General features: G+C 49.0%; 1 protein-coding gene across 1 annotated transcript in view; it reads right to left on the reverse strand.

Moving 5' to 3' along the window:
• Positions 1-21800, reverse strand: part of LOC130113645 (SRSF protein kinase 2-like) — a 141260-nt gene that overhangs the window by 15852 nt on the left and 103608 nt on the right. The window contains 8 exon segments of the mRNA XM_056281206.1: positions 667-767; positions 1870-2751; positions 7783-8152; positions 9558-9583; positions 16365-16530; positions 18168-18274; positions 18379-18466; positions 21213-21300. Coding sequence (XP_056137181.1) covers positions 667-767; positions 1870-2751; positions 7783-8152; positions 9558-9583; positions 16365-16530; positions 18168-18274; positions 18379-18466; positions 21213-21300 — 1828 coding nt within the window.

Genomic DNA, 21800 nt, shown 5'->3' on the forward strand with positions numbered 1-21800 from the left:
AGGAGCAGTGGGCAGCCGCTGTGTAGCACCCAGGGACCAACTCCAGTTCGTCTCGCCATGCCTTGCTCAGGGGCACAGACAGGAGTATTAACCCTAACATGCATGTCTTTCTGGAGCGCCCGGAGAAAACCCACCACAGACACGGGGAGAACATGCAAACTCCACACAGAGGACGACCCGGGATGACCCCCCCCCCAAGGTTGGACAACCCCGGGGTTCGAACCCAGGACCTTCTTGCTGTGAAGCGACAGCACTCCGTGCCTACATCCCATCGGGATGCATCCAAAGATGGGATACATAGCCCCAAATACGTTAGCTCGTGTCTTACAAACAGCTGTTTTTCTAAAACACCGCCGCATCTCTCGCTCTTCTCCTCAAAAGCGGTGCGCCGGCGACCAGAGGACACATGCGGGTCTTTGCAACAAGCAGCAATGCTGACGTGAAACAAAGTCGTTCTCCCACAAAACACTGCCGGTTTTGTCGACAAGTGGGCGCAAAGTTAACAAAAATCCAAAATCTCATCATAGCACAGCTTTAAATACAAGAAGTAAAAATGAAAATACACAAAGAACAGATCCACGAGCACACACACACACACACACACACACACACACACACACACACACACACACACACACACACACCATTTCCTGCCTGCTGACTTACCACCCAGCAGGCGTTGCCCAGGTCAGCGATCTTGACTCGGATCGTTTCAGCGTTTCGGGGGTCCAGTGGGTTGACCAGCAGGTCTGCGGCTCTGGCCCGGACTGGTCGCACACGTGTGGAAAGACAACAAAAGTCTGAATGATGTTTAACTGCCGCTTAACAGACCAAAGCACAGTTGAAATCGCTCATGAGAACCAACTCGAGATACGCCGTAAACAGACCCGCGACCACTTTCCTACTCCAACCTGAGGAAAGCGTGTTTGTGCCTCGGAGGGCGCGTTTTCTTTTAAAATAAATTTATTTCTAGTTTTTCCCCTTATCCCACCCGATTAACCCAATGGCATACGGCCGGAACTCTTGTGGAACAACTCCCCTGGCTCACGTTTCCACAGGGAGGAGATAGGCGTAACACCAGCTTCCTTCACACTTGTGTCGGCTGCTCTCGCTAGTTTACACGCTGAAGCCTCCTCGCATGGATTGCACCACCTTCAGGCCGCGAAGGAGGCGTAGGGAGAAGGCTTTCAGTGGCTTGGCTGCAGGCGCCCGGGTGGGCCAGAGGGGTCGCTGGAGAACGACGAGTCCCCCAACACTACACCGATCTACACCCACTATCCCTCGGGTAAGGGTGGCCTAATGAACGCCTTACCCCGTGGACGCTCTGGCCGTGACCGGTTACGGCGAGTCTGGGATACGAACCTCCCAGCCACGTGACGAGCGGACTGCGAGAACGGCGGTTTATTCCGCTCGGCCACCAGAGCGGCCTGGAGGGCGCGTTTTTTTTAACATCAGTAACGACACGTGGTGTGCCCACGGGTTATAACGAAGCCACTTCACAGCCATTGCTCAGCAAAGCTTTGGGATTTGGATGATCCATAAAACCCTGTGATGGCCTGGTGGCCTGTCCAGGGTGTCTCCCCGCCTGCTAGCCAATGACTGCTGGGATAGGCTCCAGCATCGCCGCCACCCTGACAGCAGGATAAGCGGTTTGGCTAATGGATGGGTGGATGATCCATAAAACCCACCGGGGTAAAAGAGATTCACGCCGATGTAAGTGACAGTGATCACATTGTGTGTCAGTGCATCGTCGGTGCTTAGAACTTGTTGAGTTAGTTCATCGATCGATCAACGACTCTATATATATATATATATATATATATGTGTGTGTGTGTGTGTGTGTGTGTGTGTGATGACAGGTCGCCTCACCCTTCGGTGTGTCTCCCGTGCTGGAGGAGGACACCGTGCGGCTGCGGTCAGCCGCGGGGCTGTTAAGCGACGGGCCCGCCCCGACGTCTGCTGTTCTGACCAACACGGGGTCCCCGGGCTCAGGGTCCAGGGGCAGGTCGGGGAAGCGGGGCTCCGTTCCCCGGTGTCGCTCACTGGAACCGTTGATTAAGCCCGGCTCAGCCAGCTCGCCGTTGTACATCTCATAACCGGAGCTGATGGAGTTGTCGCGGTCCGTGTAGCTGAGCTCAGACTCCACCAATGGGCAGAGCAGCGGCACCGGCACCGGCACCGGCGTGGGCGACGGCGTGCCGGATTTGGCCCGGAGTCCGTCGGGGCCCAGCAGGATATGGCCGTTGGTTTTGGCCGTGTTGTTGTTGTTGTTGTGGAGTTTGATGGGCAACAAGGTTTCCGTGAGGGGGTCGGCAGTTGTGTCGTCATCCTCATCGTCGTCGTCGTCGTCGTCCTCTTCATCTTCCTCCTCCTTTGACTCTTCTACCTCCCCCAGCGTCTCGTCTTCGTCCTCCGCTCTGCTCTGCTCGCTCTTCGTCTCCTCTGCCTCGTTCTCCTCTCCCTCGGCTTCTTTCTCTTCCTCCTCTTGCTTCTCCTCATCCTCCTCGTTTTCCTCCTGCGCCTCACTTTCCCCTCTTTCCTCCTGCCTCTCCTCTCCACAGTCTTCCTGCGCCTCCTCTTGCACTGCCTCTCTGTTGCCATCCTCCGAGGTATCGGGAAGGATGACCGGGTCTTTGTCAGCAGTGGGCGTCAGCTCGTCATCGTCCTCCTCCTCCTCCTCCTCCTCTTCATCTTCGGGGTCTTCTTCTGCTGTGTGCGGTGCATCGCTCTGCTCCTGAGGAGGCGCCGCGCCTGTCAGAGAAGGAGAGGGGAGAGCAGAACTGGTTAGGAGAAACGAGTTAAGTGGTTAAGACAGAAGGAGTATAGGAAGAAAGGAGGCCCGCAGAAAGGGTAGGCGGGGTGGAGGAGAGCATGAGGGACAGTGAGGAGGATTAAGATTAGAGAAAGAGGAGTAGAAGATGAAAGAAAGAGGAGACGGTCAAGGAGAGAATGTTACAAAAAAGACAGGGGGAGAGGGGATAGGAGAGAGAGAATGTGAGAGGGGGAGGGAGGGAGAGAGAGAGGATATGTGACGAAGACAGGAAAAAATAACGTGAGAGAGAGAGTGGGAGAGAGAGAGTGGGAGAGACGGTGGTTGTTTATGAATCAGCCTGCTCCCCCTTCTTCTCAGTGGGACATGTGTGGGAGGAAAGACGAGCCAATCCACCTCCCATTCATACACACCTCTCATTCTCTCACACACACACACACACAAACACACACTGCCGGCCTGTCACAGAGCCTGAGAAACCACCACCTCGCTAGTTGTTGACAGCCCACTTGCAGCCAACGGTCCAGTCTAACCTACACATATATATATATACTCTGCACATCATCGCCACTCTGAGTTTCACTTGAACGGAGCTGAAACATCGGGTTTCGACCGTGAGCGTCCCTTCATCGTCACCGTGTGACCACCAGCCATCACGTTCATCCAGGGCAGACTTGCTGGACTGTCAAAACCGTGGTATGTGCTCCTGCAGAAGCCACAAGTCGATCTGATTCCAACGACACTACCCGCAATCCTTAAGCAAGTTCCACCAGTCAGAGTAATAGCCGTTACCGTGGAGATGGGAACAGCTCGGGAGTTGTGCGGCTGGAAACGAGCACGTAGTAAGGTAATTTTGTCTACAGTGAGCACTACCTGCTCCCCCATGTTTTCTCCATCAGACGTTGTGTGTTTTTGTCGGGACGAGGGAAAGATGAATCACACAAAACACCACCGTTTAATCCAGAAAGCCTTGTACAACTGCAAAAACTGACTGAATCCAGTTCAAAGTGCGGTGAAAGGGGACTTCACGATGTCAATCATAACGTTTTATGGGCTATGGAGCTCATTCTGTCTATTTTGTTTTTGATTTTCTCCCCAACTGTATCCGGCCAATTACCCCACTCTTCCCAGCCCGTCCCAGTCGCTGCTCCACCCCCTCTGCTGATCCGGGGAGGGCTGCAGACTACCACATGCCTCCTCCCATACATGTGGAGTCGCCAGCCGCTTCTTTTCACCCGACAGTGAGGAGTTTCACCAGGGGGACGTAGCGTGTGGGAGGATCACGCTATTCCCCCCAGTTCCCCCTCCCCCCCCGAACAGGCGCCCCGACCTACCTAGAGGAGGCGCTAGTGCAGTAACCAGGACACACACCCACATCCGGCTTCACACCCGCAGACACGGCCAATTGTGTCTGTAGAGATGCCCGACCAAGCCGGAGGTAACCCGGGGACTCGAACCGGCGATCCCTGTGTTGGTAGGCATCGGAATAGACCACCACGCCACCCAGACGCCCTCAATCTGTCTTAAAGGGAAATATCGCCAATAGTTTTGTGTGTGTGCACTCAGTACTGATGGGTAATGTAGTGTATTGAGGTAATAAGGTCCTCACTATGTTCTATATTGACACAGTCTTTCCCACAGTGCCTAAATGTACCAGAATGCATTGCACGTACGCCTCTGTATCATCATCGTTCCGTTTCCGGTGTGGGAAAACGGCGGCACAAATTCACGTCTGCAGCGGCCTCACCCAGCACCGTCCATGCGGTGTCTTTGTCCACGTCTCAGTTTGTCTTCTTTTGATGGCCGGGAGAGCTGGCGCTGGATCGGCTGGGAGAGCTTGGTCTGCCGCGTCCTGTGGGCCCAGGGACCAGGGCCCTGACCGGAGCTGCGCCCAGAGAGGAAAACACAGAGGGCGGTCTGACAGGACGTGGAAGCGGGGCAGGCTAAGCTAACTGCTAGCCCATGCAGACCGGCAGTTCCGACAGCCATCCTGGCTGGCGTTCGCTCTCCTGGACAGTGAATTCTGTTTAGTTTCGATATATGTGTTCTCGTAGCTTTTGGATGTGTGTTTTAGTCTTTGTGTTGCACCGCTGTGGGCTGGGGGAAAACCATGTTTCGTTTCATTTCATGTGCACAAGTGCATGAAATGAAAGGACAAATAAACTGTTTCTGATTCTGATCATCCATAAAGCCCTCTGTGCCGGTGTTGTGGGACGTCCTTCCCGCCGATGGAAGCGTAGCGTAGACAAGAGAACGAGGACGTGTTGTGTGTTTTAGAGTACACTAGAGTATTAGAAAACCTGCTGGGCTGAGTTTATTTTTCTTAGCTGCCAACTGATGTCGTGATCCATCACTTGGCCACTGGAAAAAAACAAAAACTTGTTTCGCTGCCTCCAGAGATGCAGAAAGGATCGGGGAACAACTGCAGGCGTTTTTCACGTGCTGCCCCTGTCACAGAGAGACGGACAGAAGAAGGTTGAAAATCGGTGAATTTCCCCTTTAAAAGACATTAAGTCCACAGTCTTTATTCTTCTTTCTCGTCTTCAAACATTTTTTGCTCGGAACAAGTTGTTATGAGGACATGACAGCTTGCAGCTGGTTGGCTCGAGCCTCAGAACTCTTTCAGAGGGGGTTTTCTGACACGTCAGTGGAGTAAGTGAACGGGACATTTACTCCCGGGGCCTGGCCTGCTGCAGAAGTGGGCGGCCACGTTGCAGCTCCATCACGCGGCACCAACAATATGCGGCCAGGAAACATGGGAACATTCTTCTCCTAGATTCCCAATCCTGAATATTGTTGTTTTGTTTGGTCTATTGACACCTGGGGGTGATAAAACCTGGTTGAACCTGAGATTTACTTGGTGTTGTACTGTCTGCTGGTAAAAGTCTTCTACCCGTTTGTTGTCTCATCCGCTTGTCGGACACAACAAGCGGATGCTCAGTAATCCAGCGGCACCACCAATCTGACAACGGCGTGCAGTTTTGCTACGGCTTCCAGGTTGAATGACATGTTTTCTCGAAGCAGAGTGAAACAGTGTGCAACGGGCTTTGGGGTACGGTTTCTCTCGTTTGGTAGGTGTGTCGGAGATGTTCCCCAATCAGCAGCAATGTGTACACAAACCCTGCTGTATTAAAAAGGCAGTGCGCACAATGGATCGAAAGTCCTTTACAAACTCGTCCGCTGCAGCTTTATGTGTGCAACAATTTAAGACATTAGAAGACATCCCTCCCTCCATCCATCCATCCATCCATCCATCCATTATCCAAACCGCTTATCCTGCTCTCAGGGCTGCAGGGATGCTGGAGCCTATCCCAGCAGTCATTGGGCGGCAGGCGGAGAGACACCCTGGACAGGCTGCCAGGCCATCACAGGGCCAACACATTCACTTCTAGGGACAATTTAGTATGGCCGATTCACCTGACCTACATGTCTTTGGACTGTGGGAGGAAACCGGAGCACCCGGAGGAAACCCACACAGACACGGGGAGAACATGCAAACTCCACACAGAGGACGACCAGGGACGACCCCCAAGGTTGGACTACCCCGGGGCTCGAACCCAGGCCCTTCTTGCTGTGAGGCGACCGCGCTAACCACTGTGCCACCGTGCCTCCCAGTTTAACAATATAACAAATAAAACAGTTAAAAGTAGGGGTGAAATGATGGATAAAAGTAACACATAAAATAATTAAGAAAAAGCTGTAGGGGAAAAGTAAGCCTTAAGCAAGGCTCAGCGTTTTTCGGTTTTTATTTTTCAAAGCCATTCCAGCATGCTGAATTTCGCCACAACAGGACACAGTTACATAACCTCACACGAACAGGGACAACTGTTGGATCCGTGGAAACATAAAATTCGGGTGAAAATCAGTTTAAACCGATCTGCTCCTTTTAAGAAAATCTGGGTATTTTTTGGTGAAAATCGGTAAAAACCGAAAACGTTGAGCCTTGACCATAAGAGACGCTTTAAAAGAAGGCAGTGATTTTTCTAGTCCAAGTTCCTCAGGTAAGCTATTCCAAAGGGTTGGGATCCAAACAGACAAGTTTGTCATAAGTATTTTATATTATTAAACACGTATTTACACCGATTTCATCAGGCTCCAAAAATTCTTTGAAAAGAACGCAAAGAACGGCCACCTCAGGTGCCATATTTGCAACGCCTGTGTTACACAACAGGGTGTTCAAGGCAGCATTGTTTCTGTTTAAATAAAGGTTTTGCTACGTCTTGCCAGGGCTGGATGCGACCCTGGTGTAGAAATCCCCAAAAGTTGAATCAGTTCATCTGGACACCAAGTTCAGTGGGAGAAATGTTTCATCACGCTTCCAAGTGACTTCGTCAATCAGCTGACTGCAGGTAACCCCACCCTTATCAACAGCACAGCTGCATGATGACCGAAACCAGAGATCTAACGTCTGACTCACATGCAAGCTGCCCTGACCATTAATTAAAGTTACAACGGTCACATGTACTATTCACAGAAGATTGGGGAATAGCTGCAATCACAGCGTTGCAAGATGGTGACAGATGTACTCTTAGCCCTCCTCGGTTCAGGGATGGTTGTTCCCGCTTCACGTAGATGGCCTCTGTTGCCATCTTACAATGCTGTGACTGTAACTACTCCCCCATGCTCACTTTCTGGACGGACCACTTTTGAAATCGCCCTGAATTACAGTGATGACTGACGCAGTCTCACAAAGCATCAGTGTGACTGACCAATGAGACTGTCGCTCTCAACGCTTTCCAAGAGTAAGCTTTTGCACCGTCAGTGGTTTTCCTCGTGGTGCGGTGTTAGAGCGCCACCAGTGACAAAAACTCAGCATGTCAATGTTTTTGACTAGAGTTGGCGTCTCTCTCCAACCCAAGATGTTTCTTGCTGGTATCGTTTCAACACGATGGCGTAGGAGTTGCGGTGCAAAGTAAGAAAGGCAGAGGAAGGCCCTCTAGTGACCAATGATGTGGTAATACTGATTATCCATCGCATTAAAGGGTAGCAGAAGCAGAGTAGCGTGGACTTACATGTGTGATTTGTTAACCTAGTGGGCCTTTCTGTCTCGCCTCCATCCTCGTCTTCCTCTTCCTCCTCTGCATCTTCCTCATCTTCCTCTTCCTCATCGCTCTCCCCCAGGGCCATGGCGGGGCCCAGAGGAGGCGGTGCCGGGTTGGTGTGGGCGTGTACCTGCCTGGTCTCTCCTTCCTGTCTCTCCTCCTCTTCCCCTTCATCTTCATCTTCCTCCTCCTCTCCCTCTCCTGTTTTGACCCTCTCCTCCCTCTTCTCGGCCTCCCTCTCCAGAGCCTCGATCTCCAGCATCCTCCTCTCCAGCAGCTCCGCCTGCCGCTTCTGTTTCTTCTTCAGCTTTTTCTTCTTGTTCTTGGAGATCTTCCCCACCTGCGGGAGAGAAAGAGGGGGAGAGAGAGAAAGACACACAGAGAGAAGCAGAGCAGGGCAGGATGTGAGAGGTAGTATGTGAGGTATGAACCAGTTGTATCTTACTTGAAAGCAAGCGCTGCGTAGTGTGTTGTATCGTGATTATGTGCATCTACTCATTAGCTGCATGGTTACATTTTTACTTAAAGTGAAAAAAACACAAGATACACACACACACACACACACACACACACACACACACACACTCATCAGCCCACCTGCCTCCTCTGATACATGTGGAGTCACCAGCCGCTTCATTTCACCTGACAGTGAGGAGTTTCACCAGGGGGACGTAGCGTGTGGGAGGATCACGCTATTCCCCTCAGTTCCCCCTCCCCCCTGAACAGGCGCCCTGACCGACCAGAGGAGGCGCTAGTGGTGCGACCAGGACACATACCCACGTCTGGCTTCCCAACCTCAGACACGGCCATTTGTGTCTGTAGGGACGCCTCTCTAAGCCAGAGGGAACACGGGAATTCGAACCAGTGATCCCCGTTTTGGTAGACCACAGAATAATCTTCACCTGTTTCTGACCGCCATGTGCCCTTGGAAATGTAATGCTTTCCTCCAAAAATGTTAATTTTCAATCAGTCTCTTCTTCTTTTATCCTCTCACTAGTCTACCTTCCTCCTGTTCTTCAACACAAATGAATTGTCTCTCCATGTGTCATATGTTCCCTTGCTGCCTAATATAGCCCACCCCTGACAGGTATCATTGTAACGAGATAATCAATGTTATTCGCTGACCTGTCAGTGGTTTTAATGCTTTGGCTGATTGGTGTGTGTATGTGTGTGTATATATAGTAGGGATTACACTCCATTAGCAGACATAATACTCAACAGTCTTCTGTGTGTCTCTGAAATGATGCCAAAGCTGCATCTGCCGGTCACGTCGCTGGCTAGGGTTCTAGTCTCGAGTCCACATTTTTATCAAAGGGGGCTATGTGTAAGAATTGGCCACCTGTCGTGTTCATACTCCAAACCAATAGGAGGCAGCATATTACCACAGTTGGGGTGAAATGCACAGTCTCTTCCAAAGGGACTTCATCCAGGAGGTCTCCCATGGGAATTTAAAGTGCGGAGGACAGAACTGCACTCTTGCCACAAGGATTTCTAACTCGCCGCCGCTTGCACAATATCGCACTCGTACACTAAAAACACGTACAACGTAGGAAAACTTGTCGAGCCACTCACAAACAGGAAAACATCAGACCCAAAATGTATCATTCATCGTGAGATAGGAGCGTTTGTTCAGGGGGTGCGTGCCAGTACCGTCAGAGCAGCGCTACTTCTTGTGTATGTGTGTGTGTGTGTGTGTGTGTGTGTGTGTGTGCTCTTCATTTCATACTCACATCTGCTGTACTCACCGGTTTGAGCTGGGGGGCTGTGCTGACTGACAGAAGAGACAGAGAAGAAAATGATCATCAGAAACAGAAAAAGCTTCTCTGACAGATGAAATGTGACTCTCTCTCTGTCACTGAGCTCACACAGCATTCATTATCTCTCCTCTGAAATGAAAATTAACTCAGCAGATTATGAAGAGGTCTCACTAAAGACATTACAGGAGGCAGCGGAGGTGAATTCGAGGTTTTAAGGGCAGAGGATTATGTTACAGAGTTTTATTTCCTTCTTCTGCCGATATTAAATTGAGGTTTCATCCTTCTTGCATCTCACTGAGTGGGAATCAAACACAATACGAAAGCCTCCTTTGAAATCAGATCACAGATATTACGTAAATGTGAGAAAATGAACCGCAACAGAGGCAGACCCCCTTCATTTTGACAACCAGAGTTCGCCGCCAACTATCAAGATGAATAACTCTGTTCTGTGAGCCCCTTCAGTTTTCACCTGCAGTTCACGTTCAATACGAACACGTACAAGTTAACAAATTTTTAAGATTAAAACTAGTCTTAAAATCCAAAATCCATATCAACAGTGTTAACTCATACTAATCACTAAACCTGTTTTCCACAGATACTCTCACATGTGTATTCTCAACAGGTAAAGTCTTGACCATGAGATCTACCGCTATGTCTACACAATGTGGCGCTGCAGCATTTTATTTTTTTCCCCCCTCCTTTTGTGCACCTGGCCCATTACCCCCCGTCACAATCGCTGCTCCACCCCCTCCGCCAATCCGGGGAGGGCTGCAGACTACGTCTCCTCTGATACATGTGGAGTTGCCAGCCGCTTCTTTTCACCTGACAGTGAGGAGTTTCACCAGGGGGATGTAGTGCGTGGGAGAATCACGCTATTCCCCCCCAGTTCCCCCTCCCCCAAGAACGGGCGCCTCGACCGACCACAGGTGGCGCTAGTGCAGCAACCTGGACACATACCCACATCCGGCTCCCCATCCGCAGACAAGGCCAACTGTGTCTGTAGGGATGCCCGATGAAACCAGAGGTAACAAGGGGATTCGAACCGGCGATCCCCGTGTTGGTAGGCAACGGAATAGATCGCCACGCTACCCGGACACCAGCCGCATCACAATTTGATTGACTGATTCATTCGGTCAAGTGTCGAGACCTTAATGGCAAACAAGATACATCCATATGTCACGCCTTAGCTCATGTAGCATGTGGATGTTCCCTAACAATCAGGTAAAGAACATTAACTCCTTATGGGAACCAAAGAAGACGCCAAACACCGTATACTCCGTAGACATTGTGTACTCAAATGAAATGAAATAATCCATCATCCAAACCATTTATCCTGCTCTCAGGGTCGCAGCGATGCTGGAGCCTATCCCAGCAGTCATTGGGCGGCGGGCGGCGAGACACCCTGGACAGGCCGCCAGTCCATCACAGGGCCAAATTAAATAATCATATTAAATAATTAAAATTAAATTTAATTATAAATATTATAAATATATATGATATAAATATAATATATAGAAGGTCCTGAGTTCGAGCCCCCGGGTAGTCCAACCTTGGGGGTCGTCCCGGGCCGTCCTCTGTGTGGAGTTTGCATGTTCTCCCCGTGTCTGCGTGGGTTTCCACCCACAGTCCAAAGACATGTAGGTCAGGTGAATCGGCCGTACTACATTGTCCCTAGGTATGAAGGTGTATGTGTGTGTGTGTGGGGGGGGGGGGGGGCTGTGATGGACTGGCGGCCTGTCCAGGGAGTCTCCCCGCCTGCCGCCCAATGACTGCTGGGAAAGGCTCCAGGATCCCCGCAGCCCTGAGAGCAGGATAAGCGGTTCGGATATTGGATGGATATAAATATTATATAAATACAATGTAAATGAAATGAAAAAATAATTAATCAAATGAAATAATGAAGGATTTTCCTCAGGCTTAGATGTCAAGTCTTTGATAAACATCTGGTAGAAAAGCACAAGTATTTTTTTTCAGCTCACACTCTCGAGTTCGTCATGTGGAGGCAGGTAAAACATTAAAGGGATTTCATTCTGGGTTCCTCAGCCGACAGCAGACAGGTTCCACCGTACCTCTCAGTGTCCTGTCGTTACAGCAAACGCTTACATACGTATTCATATTCATTCGGAAATGAAAGCTAAGATAACTGGCTGCCCAAAAGCTCAAAGAGAATGTTTCATTGGCTGATGCAAACGCCTGACAGCTCATGTGAAGGATTCATGGAGAGGACCGGGTTCATGGAGAGTTTACGCTACGGAGACCGTCTTTTCAGGGGATGACATTCCCTGCTGGAAGAAACTTTATAAAGACGCAAGACAAAGGAACAAGCGCTATTAAACTATGTAATACCCTTAAACAATGGCAGACTTTCCTCCCCAGCTCTCAGTTCTTCGTCTACTGTTTCTCCGTCATGTAAGATCAGCCTTGGGGCCGCTACTGTCTCTACTGTCAAGGCCGTGGCGGCTTTGATCACTACAATTCACATTTTATACCCTTTGTTTTTTTGTTAAATTGTGACTCCAACCCGGCGCCCGAAATCAGTAATCAGATTTGACTTTTCATGTCTAAAAACCTTGAGGATGTCATAATAAAATATTAAGCAACAATTACTCATTTGTAAATGACTTACGTTGTATTTTTTTCTCCCTTTATCCATAACTGTTCTGAGTGGTCTCGTGAACTGTGAGGGAGTGGTCTGGTCCTCATTAATATTCATGACTGACCTTTGAGCGACAGGTACAGCCAGGGTTGGTGGTGAGGGTGGGCGGGGTTTCATCGGCTGATGATTTGATCTGATTGGCTGTATGTACATGAGTGTGTGATGACATCATTCATACCAAAGGAAAGATCAGCTGAAAGAAGCTGAACTAGGAGGAGCTGTTTCAAAGAGAGAGAAATAGAAAAACTGAATTCTACCTTTTACACTTGCATATATATACACCCACTGAGCACTTTATTAGGAACACCTGTACACCTTCTTATTCATGCAATTATCTAATCAGCCAATCGCGTGGCAGCAGTGCATTGCATAAAATCACGCCGATACAGATCATAAGCTTTTGGTAATGTTCACATCAATCATAACAACGGAAAAAAAATGTGATCTCAGTGATTTTGACCGTGGCGTGATTGTTTATGCAAAATGGTGTGGAAAAACAAATAAAAATCTAGTGAGAGGCAGTTCTGCAGATAGAATGCCTCGTTAATGAGTGAAGTCAACACAGAATGGCCGGACTGGTTCGAGCTGACAGAGAGGCTACAGTAAGTCACACAGCCACTCTGTACAACTGTGGTGACCAGAAAAGCATCTCAGAATGCACAACACGTCGAACCTTGAGGCAGACGGGCTACAACAGCAGAAGACCACGTCGGGTTCCACTTCTGTCAGCCAAGAACAGAAAGCTGAGGCTGCAGTGGGCACAGGCTCACTAAAACTGGACAGCTGAAGACTGGAAAAACGTAGCCTGGTCTGATGAATCTCGATTTCTGCTGAGGCACACCTTGAGGTAAGGTCAGAATTTGGCACCAACAGCATGAACCCGACCTGCATTGCGTCAACAGTCCATTCTGGTGGCGGTGGTGTAATTGAGTAGGGAATGTTTTCTTGGCACACTCTGGGCCAAAGCTAATACCAATCAACCATCGTTTGAATGCCACAGCCTGAGTATCATTGCCAACCATGTACACCCCTTCATGGCCACAATTTACCCATTTTCTAATGGCTTCTTCCAGCATGATAATGCACCATGTCACAAAGCACAAGTCGCCTCAAACTGGTTTCATGAACACGACAATGAGTTCAATGTTCTTCAGTGGCCTTCCCTGTTACCGGCCCTGATCCAATGGAACACCTTTGGGATGTGGTGGAATGGGAGATTCACAGTATGGATGTCCATCCATCCATCCATTTTCTAAGCTGCTTATCCTAATTAGGGTTGTGGGACGCTGGAGCCTATCTCAGCATTCAGTGGGCAGAAGGCAGAGAAACACCCTGGACAGGTCACTAGTCCATCGCAGGGCAGACACATTCACACCTAGGGACAATTTACTACGGCCGGTTCACTTGACCTACATGTCTTTGGACTGTGGGAGGAAACCCACGCAGACATGGGGAGAACATGCAAACTCCACACAGAGGATGACCTGAGATGACCCCCAAGGTTGGACAACCCCAGGGTTCGAACCCAAGACCTTCTTGCTGTGAGGTGCCGCCAACAGCATGCATGTGCAGCTGACAAATCTGCAGAAATTGCCCGATGCAATCATGTCAATATGGACAAGATCTCAAAGGAATGTTTCCAACCTCTTGTGGAATCCATGCCACAAAGAACTGAGGCTGTTTTGAGAGCAAAGGGAGGCCCTACCTAGTATTAATATAGTGTTCCTAACAAAGTGCTCAGTGAGTGTATATTTTTCGTTGAAAAAAAGAGAGTGTTCAAAATGTATATTGATTGAAGTATTAAGTGATGTCGGAAAATATTTGTGTCAGTTTTGGCCTCACTTCAAGGGTGGTGGTGCTAGAAACAGGCAGCGGGCACAAAAATTGAAAGATATCCCAGACAGGGTGTCAGTCCATCACAGCACACACATGGACACACTTTCACTGATACATAGGGACAGTTCAGCATCTCCGGTGGGTCTATCCTGAATGTTTTTAGACCGGTGGAGGAAATTGTAGCCCCTGGAGGACATGCCACACAGTAGGACCAGGAATCACACACAGTGTTAAACCAACGTGCGAATGCAGTCTGCAATTTCAATTTTGTAGAATTCAACTCGGCTGCAAATCAAATCAAAGCCTCTCTAAGAGAAGCCGCTTCAGTCGGGTACCATCTTGGAAACACTGCTGTGCAGTAAGTTCTTGACCAGCAAGACTAGACCTCAATCTTTTACAATGGGGAGTCATCTACATATCAAGTTCTGAGATACATATGATTTGCAATTCCTATTTAGGAAAACTGTTATTTATGATCCGCATATTTGATTTGGCAAAGATTTTACGCCAGACGCCCTCCCTGATGCAACCCCCCCATTTATCTGGGCTTGGGACCGGCACTAAGAATGCACTGGCTTGTGCACCCTCAGTGGCTGGGTTTGCTACTCCCAATGAAGAAGTACAGGATTAGGGAACGAGTATATTAGAGAGACAGCTCAGGTTGGGCGGTTTGGAGACAAAGTAAGTGAGGCAAGATTGAGATGGCTTGGACATGTGTGGAGGAGAGATGCTGGGTATATTGGGAGAAGGATGCTGAATATGGAGCTGCCCGGGAAGAGGAGAAGAGGAACGCCAAAGAGGAGGTTTATGGATGTGGTGAGGGAGGACATGCAGGTGGCTGGTGTGACAGAGGAAGATGTAGAGGACAGGAAGAGATGGGAATGGATGATCCGCTGTGACGCCCCCTAACGGGAGCAGCCGAAAGTAGCAGTAGTAGTAGTATTTAGCAACACTGTTAAATTGTACGTAACATGGAGTTTGATCCAAAGGACGCTGTTTTCCCAGAAAATTGCCTTTCTTCCACTTCACCGATGTGCTCATGCATTATCCGCCACCTCAGGAATCATTGAAATTAGTGTTAAATTACAGAACTGTGGCTGTGTGAATCTGCACCTGTGATTGGTGGATTTCCTTCCTGATAAGCAGACAAATGTGCTTCAACTGGCCAGTTCTGCTGACAGCATGACTTCACAAGGTCTTATGTTGTCAGAGCCGCCATCTTTTTTTTTTTTTAATAAATTTATTTCTGATTTTTCCCTTTTTTCTCCCAATTTAGTGGCCAATCGATCCCTATTTTAATTCAAACACCCACCCTCATACTGCATGCATTCGCCAACTGCATCTCTCCGGCCGGCAGTCTCGAAGGAGACCGCCTCCCCACTTTCGTGACAAGGCGACTCCAGGCCGAACCACTGTTTCTTCCGACACACACAGAGACGCATTCACGTGACGAACACAAGCCGACTCCGCCCCCCTCCCGAAGACAGCGTTTGCCAATGATTGCTGCTTCATCGAGTCCGGCCATAGTCGGATCTGACGAGACCGGGGCGCGAACCCCAGTCCCCAGTGGGCAACTGCATCGACACAAAGCCGATGCTTAGACCGCTACACCACCGCGGACCAGAGCCGCCATCTTAAGTGTTTCCAATTGTCCTATTCCAAACCAAGAGGGCACCGTCTCCATTACAATTTAAACCGTCTGATTAAACTGAATTTAGGAAAACTGTAGTGCAGATTTGATTAAGTGTGGCATTTATAGTAACCCATAATTCTCTCTCTCTCTTTCGCCTCTATCTATATGACCCACTGCTGGGAGGAGGATTTTTATTTTGTTCATTTTGATATACTCTATTGATCCCTGTAGGGAAATAATGCTCTGCATTTAACCCATCCTAACTGTGTAGCTAGGAGCAGCGGGCAGCCGCTGTGCAGGACACGGGGACCAACTCCAGTTCTTCTTGCCATGCCTTGCTCAGGGGCGCAGACAGGAGTACTAACCCTAACATGCATGTCTTTTTGATGGTGGGAGGAAACCGGAGCACCCGGAGAAAACCCACCGCAGACACGGGGAGAACATGCAAACTCCACACAGACGATGACCTGGGACGACCCCCAAGGTTGGACTACCCCGGGGTTCAAACCAAGGGCCTTCTTGCTGTGAGGCGACAGCGCTAACCACTGCGCCACCGTGCCGCCGATCACGAGCATGATCAGGAATCCCTATCGTATGTAATTTTCTTATTTCGCTGTGAGCAGTCTGGTTTGTGTGTTGTGTATATGTGTGTGTGTGTGTGTGTGTCTACCTGCTGATCCTGAGGGAGGAGGGGCTCCAGCCTTCTGCCACTCGGTGGCCTCCACAGCCATCCGCCGGACGAAGGCGTCGTCCACACACATCAGGATGTTCTCTGGCTTGATATCCGTGTGGATGATCTTACACTTCTTGTGGAGGTAATCCAGACCCTGCAAAACCTACAGGCAGACAAACACACACACCACCAGCCGCACATGCACAAAACACATAGAGAATGAACAATTAGCAAGCCGTGCCATGGATCATGTCAAATAAATACATCTAAGAGAGAGCTCACCTCATTATGGTACACTCACACACATGCACACACGCATATACACAGCATTTCCTGCACTGCTAGAAAATTGTTGCACCGCACAATTCTGTTCAATTCACCTCAGCTTCAGAACCGTTATTGAAATAGTAATGGCAAGAATGGCAGAAAACAGTTAACAGTAGCATCTTTATGTGTGTGGGAATGAGTGTGGGAGGATGGCGGCGTGGACTCGTGTTTGCGGCGGCCTCACCCAGTGCCGATTATGCACTGTCTTTGTCCATGTCTCTGTCTGCGTCTAAGTTTGTGCCATCATAGAGCTGGCGCTGGATCAGCTGAGAGAGCTTGGTCTGCTGCGTCCTGTGGGCTCAAGGAGGAGGCAAGCGGGGCAGGCTAAGCTAACTGCTAGCCCATGGCCCCGCCCGAGAGGAAACACAGGCGGTCTGGCGGCGGCCTCGCCTAGCATCGCCTGTGCAGTGTTTTTGTCTGCGTGTGTGTTTGTGTCGTCGTGTGGAGGGCGGGGAGGTGTGTCGAAGGTGTCTGGCTGGAGAGCTGGCGTTGGATCGGCTGAGCGAGCCCGGTCTGCTGCATCAGATGGGCCCAAGGACCACAGCCCTGCCTGGAGCTACACCTGACAAGGAAACACCGAGTGCGGTCTGACAGGACGCGGAAGCGGGGCAGGCTAAGCTAACCGCTAGCCCATGCAGACCGGCAGTCATCCTGGCTGGCGTTCGTTCTCTGGACGGTGGAATTTTTGGACTGTGTTGCACTGGGTGGACTGTGTTGTTGGCTGTTTTTGCGTTGTTCTCTGTTTTTGGTAGTGATGTTTTTGTCTTCTGTGTTGCACTGCCGTGAGCTGGAGGAAAACGGAAGTTCGTTTCTTTTGTGTACGTACTAGTACATAAGATGAAATGACAAATACATTGTTCCCGATTCCTGATTTATGCACGCTCAATAACCCCGGTGAGGAAATCGCAGGAAGTTGAATCAGTTCATCTGGAGATGTTTACTGGGAGAAATGATCACGTGACCTCTTCAGTCTCAACTGACTGCAAGTGCAGACAGTTGACAGTAGCAAATAGTAAATTACAACAAATGGACGAATGCCACGGGGTTTGTGCAAGTCAGAAGTACTCGATAATAGTGTGAAATCAACAAGAGAATTCAATTTAATGGTTTAATTTAATTTAATGCTTTTTTTCTTTACTTCTCCCTTATTTCTCTCTCCCTCACTCAGTGTTGGTGTCTTCCTCACTCTGTCGCTCTTCCACTGTATTTCCTGGCCATTTTTAATCTTCCTCTCCCATTCACTCAGTTACTATCCGTCTCTCTTATTCCTCTCTTATCATCTCATCTTTCATCTTTCTGTTTATATCTTATGCATGGATAGATGCAAAGCCACAGATGCTGACAGCTATGGTGTTAAATAATAAATAACATAGCACTGGTTTCAAGTTTGTAAGCAGAGTACTCTGTGTGTGTGTGTGTGTGTGTGTGTGTGTGTGTGTGTGTGTGTGTGTGTGTGTGTGTGTGTGTTCTCACCTGTCTGATAATACTCTTAACACAGGGAAGCGGCAGGCCTTGGTAGTTGGATTTTATGATCCACTTGAGCAGGTGATGTCCCAGCACCTCAAACACCATACATACATCTGGGACCAGGGGTTAAGGATGACCCCTACAGGGTGAACACACACACACACACACACACACACACACACGCATGCACGCACACACACCACCCGGATGAGGATACGTATGCCATTGACTCCAGAGATCTTGAAGTCGTCTATCAGCTGAACCACCATGTCCTTGTTGGGGTCACCGGGGTCACTCTCCCTCACCTGAGGGACGAAAGGACAGAGTGGTTGAGGACAGAAGGACGACAAGAGAAGGACAATGCAGAGAATGAAAGAGAGAGGCCGGTGAAGAAAGCCGAAGACTTCTCTCGGCAGCCATGGAAGAGGAACATCCAACCCATCTTTGTGAAGGAGGGACATGTGGAAGGAAGCAAGAGATGAAGGGAGAGAGAGAAGATGGAAGGAAGGAAGGAAGGAGGGAAGGAAGGAAGGAGGGAAGGAAGGAGGGAAGATGGGATGAGGAGGCTATAGATAAAGGCTAAATTTGACAAATTAAAACCAGAGGTGAGAAAAGGAAGGTGGGAGAGGTAGAATTGGAAAGAAGAAAGGACCTAGGAAACTTGCTGACTAACTGGATTCCAACTAACCAACCAGGTGACCAACTTACTAATGAACTAATCAACTAAATAACTAACTGGCCAACTAACTAATGAACTAATCAACCAACTTACTGACAAACTAGTCAACTAAATAACTAACTGACCAACTCACTAGTCAACTATTTTACTAAAGAACTAATCAACTAACCAACTAACAAACTAGTCAACCAATTTACTAACGAACTAATCAACAATGACTAACTAACTAGCCAACCAATTTACTAACGAACTAATAAACTAAACTAACCAACTAATTAGTCAACCAACTTACTAACGAACTGATCAACTAAATAACTGACTAGCCAACCAACCACCTAACTAACCAGCAACTACTTAGCCAACTAGTTAATCATCTAACAAACTAACCAATGAACCAACTAATTGAACGCTCTGCTTGATATAACAAATTGTCTGATGTTTTTTCTGCAAGATAAGTTCAATTATCTTGTTAAAATACTGAAAATCATGTCTACCCCTTCTCCCTCGTTAAAAAAACCCAGAATCTATATGCAAATTATCCCCGCCCTCAATTCAAATATCCTCCCCGCCCCTCCACTGCTCGCCTGCAGTGCATGTACCTGCTCACCATCGACTCGTCAAACAGGAGCTTCTGCTTGTTTTCGGTTTAGCTCGCTACTGTACGCTACACGACTACAAGTGGTAATATAGGAGTAATTCAAGCACATATGTTGGAACTGGAAACCGATTACGAAGGAGAAGAGCAAATAAGACAGGGCCGCTGTGGCTTGTTGGTGCCAGTGGGGAGGAGGAGGTGAGCTGGCGTGATGGTGGAGCCTTCATCCTCCCTGTTGATCCGCCGGAGCGGAGCCTCACCAGTACCGCCACACCGGGCGGAGGCGAATGTAGCAGATGACCGCGACAAACAAGGGAGACAACAGGCTGGTGCAGATGGAGAGAAAGATGGTGGGAGATCGAGGGTCACGCGGCACGCATGTGCCACGGACAGCCACCCAGCGCCAGGCTGGGCTGCCCCTGGGTGTCACTGCGAGGAATCGGAGCCGAGGAATGGAGGAAGGGGGTAAAGACTGGGGAAGCTCTTTATGCCAGATGGATCGGTGTATGACTCTGTCTGCTCTCCGTGTCTGTATGTACGTGACATAATAAATAAATCTGTGACTGATGATATTTGCCTCCGTCCCTCTGTCCAAACCCCCTCGTGGAATCAGACTCGCCACAGTTGCGTACAAGTAATAGATAACATGAGCCTTTGGCTTGACTACGTTATCATCGGTTAATAACGTGCTAATGTGGGATAAATCTTGGTCCACCAGCTCTGGCAAGTTATCTACCTTGAAGGACACACTAGGAAGAAACACCATAGAAAGTCTCTGCAGAAAGAGAAGAAAAATAAACCTACTGGTTGACCAATGTCGGCTCATACTCGCTGTGTCTCCAGGATAAATGGACGGCACAGCGTCGGACTTCAATATAAGTTTTGTGGCAGAACCCATCTGTTTTTGTGATACACTTTCTAAACAGAGCTCTTGAAAATGTCCTCTGCAAACCTGTGTTTTCTCTGGGAGTTTGGCTGGAACGTTACGAGTTTTCCAAATAAACTGCACCCGTTTCTCTCTGATGTTCAGATCCTGTGGTAATAAATGAGGATATGTAAACCACCACCCCGTCCATTCACGGGATTGGTTCCTCAGGTTTGTGACGTAGGAAACCCCACCTGTCTGACATTTTTTTTCCCAATTTTCCCCCCTTTTTCTCCCCCAGTTGTACCCGGCCAATCCCCCCAGTCTTCCCGAGCTGTCCCGGTCTCTGCTCCACCTCCTCTGCCGATCCGGGGAGGGCTGCAGACTACCACATGCCTCCTCTGATACATGTGGAGTCGCCAGCTGCTCCTTTTCACCTGACAGTGAGGAGTTTCACCAGGGGGACGCAGAACGTGGGAGGATCAAACTACACCCCCCAGTCCCCCCCTGACAGGCACCTCGACTGACCAGAGGAGGTGCTAGTGCAGCAACCAGGACACATACCCACATCCGGCTTCCCACCCACAGCCAACTGTGTCTGCAGGGACGCCCGACCAAGCCGGAGGTTACACAGGCATTCGAACCAGCGATCCCTGTGTTGGTAGGCAACGGAATAGACCGCCACGCTACCTGGATGACACTGAATTTATGGGATTTTTTTAGACTGTTCTTGGTACACTGCAGTCTCGGAGCAGATCTGTTCAGCCATGGTGTCGACTGCTGATGTGTCTTGTAACATTACACCCTCACACCACATGGGCATGTTAACAAGGTTCAAACTTCATTTTCACCGGAGGGGGTCTTTAACGAACTGAAGTGCGGAGACAGTAAAACTGGTAAAAGGGGTCTCACACATCGTAGCAGCTTGATCTCATCCAGGGCCGTCTCCGTGTAGTGCTGGGCGCTCTTCACCACCTTCATCGCCACAAAGTTCTTTACCCTGAAACACACACACACAGGCAAACAGGCACACACATGCACACAACACCCTTATTTAGTTTTGTACTGACTCATGAAATGATAAGTGGCTATGTCGATAATGGCATGTGGTCATTGTTGGTATGTGTCAGAGAACAGATCACAGCTTTTCACCAATTCTTATCTTATCACATGGATTAGCCACTCCTTATGGACGCCTTACCAGGGTGTCTGGTAATAGCTACTCTAATATTCAACTTTATTTATAAGAAGACCATATGAGAAAATTATTGTGTGACTGTAGGTCGGCTGTGTATTTATTTGTTTGTGTGTGTGTGTGACAGGGACAGAGAGAGAGAGAGTAGAAAGAGAAAGAGAGTAAGAGAGAGAGAGAGTAAGATTGTATTTACTTTAAAGAGCTCTACTGAGTTTTATTTCAATTCTTTTATGTAAAAGTCAGCGTTGTGTATATTTTGCTGTTGTGAGGCAAAAAAATTGTCAACTGTTCAACTACACATCAGC

This window comes from Lampris incognitus, chromosome 6, assembly GCF_029633865.1.
Source record: "Lampris incognitus isolate fLamInc1 chromosome 6, fLamInc1.hap2, whole genome shotgun sequence".
Classification (NCBI taxonomy): Eukaryota; Metazoa; Chordata; class Actinopteri; order Lampriformes; family Lampridae; genus Lampris; species Lampris incognitus.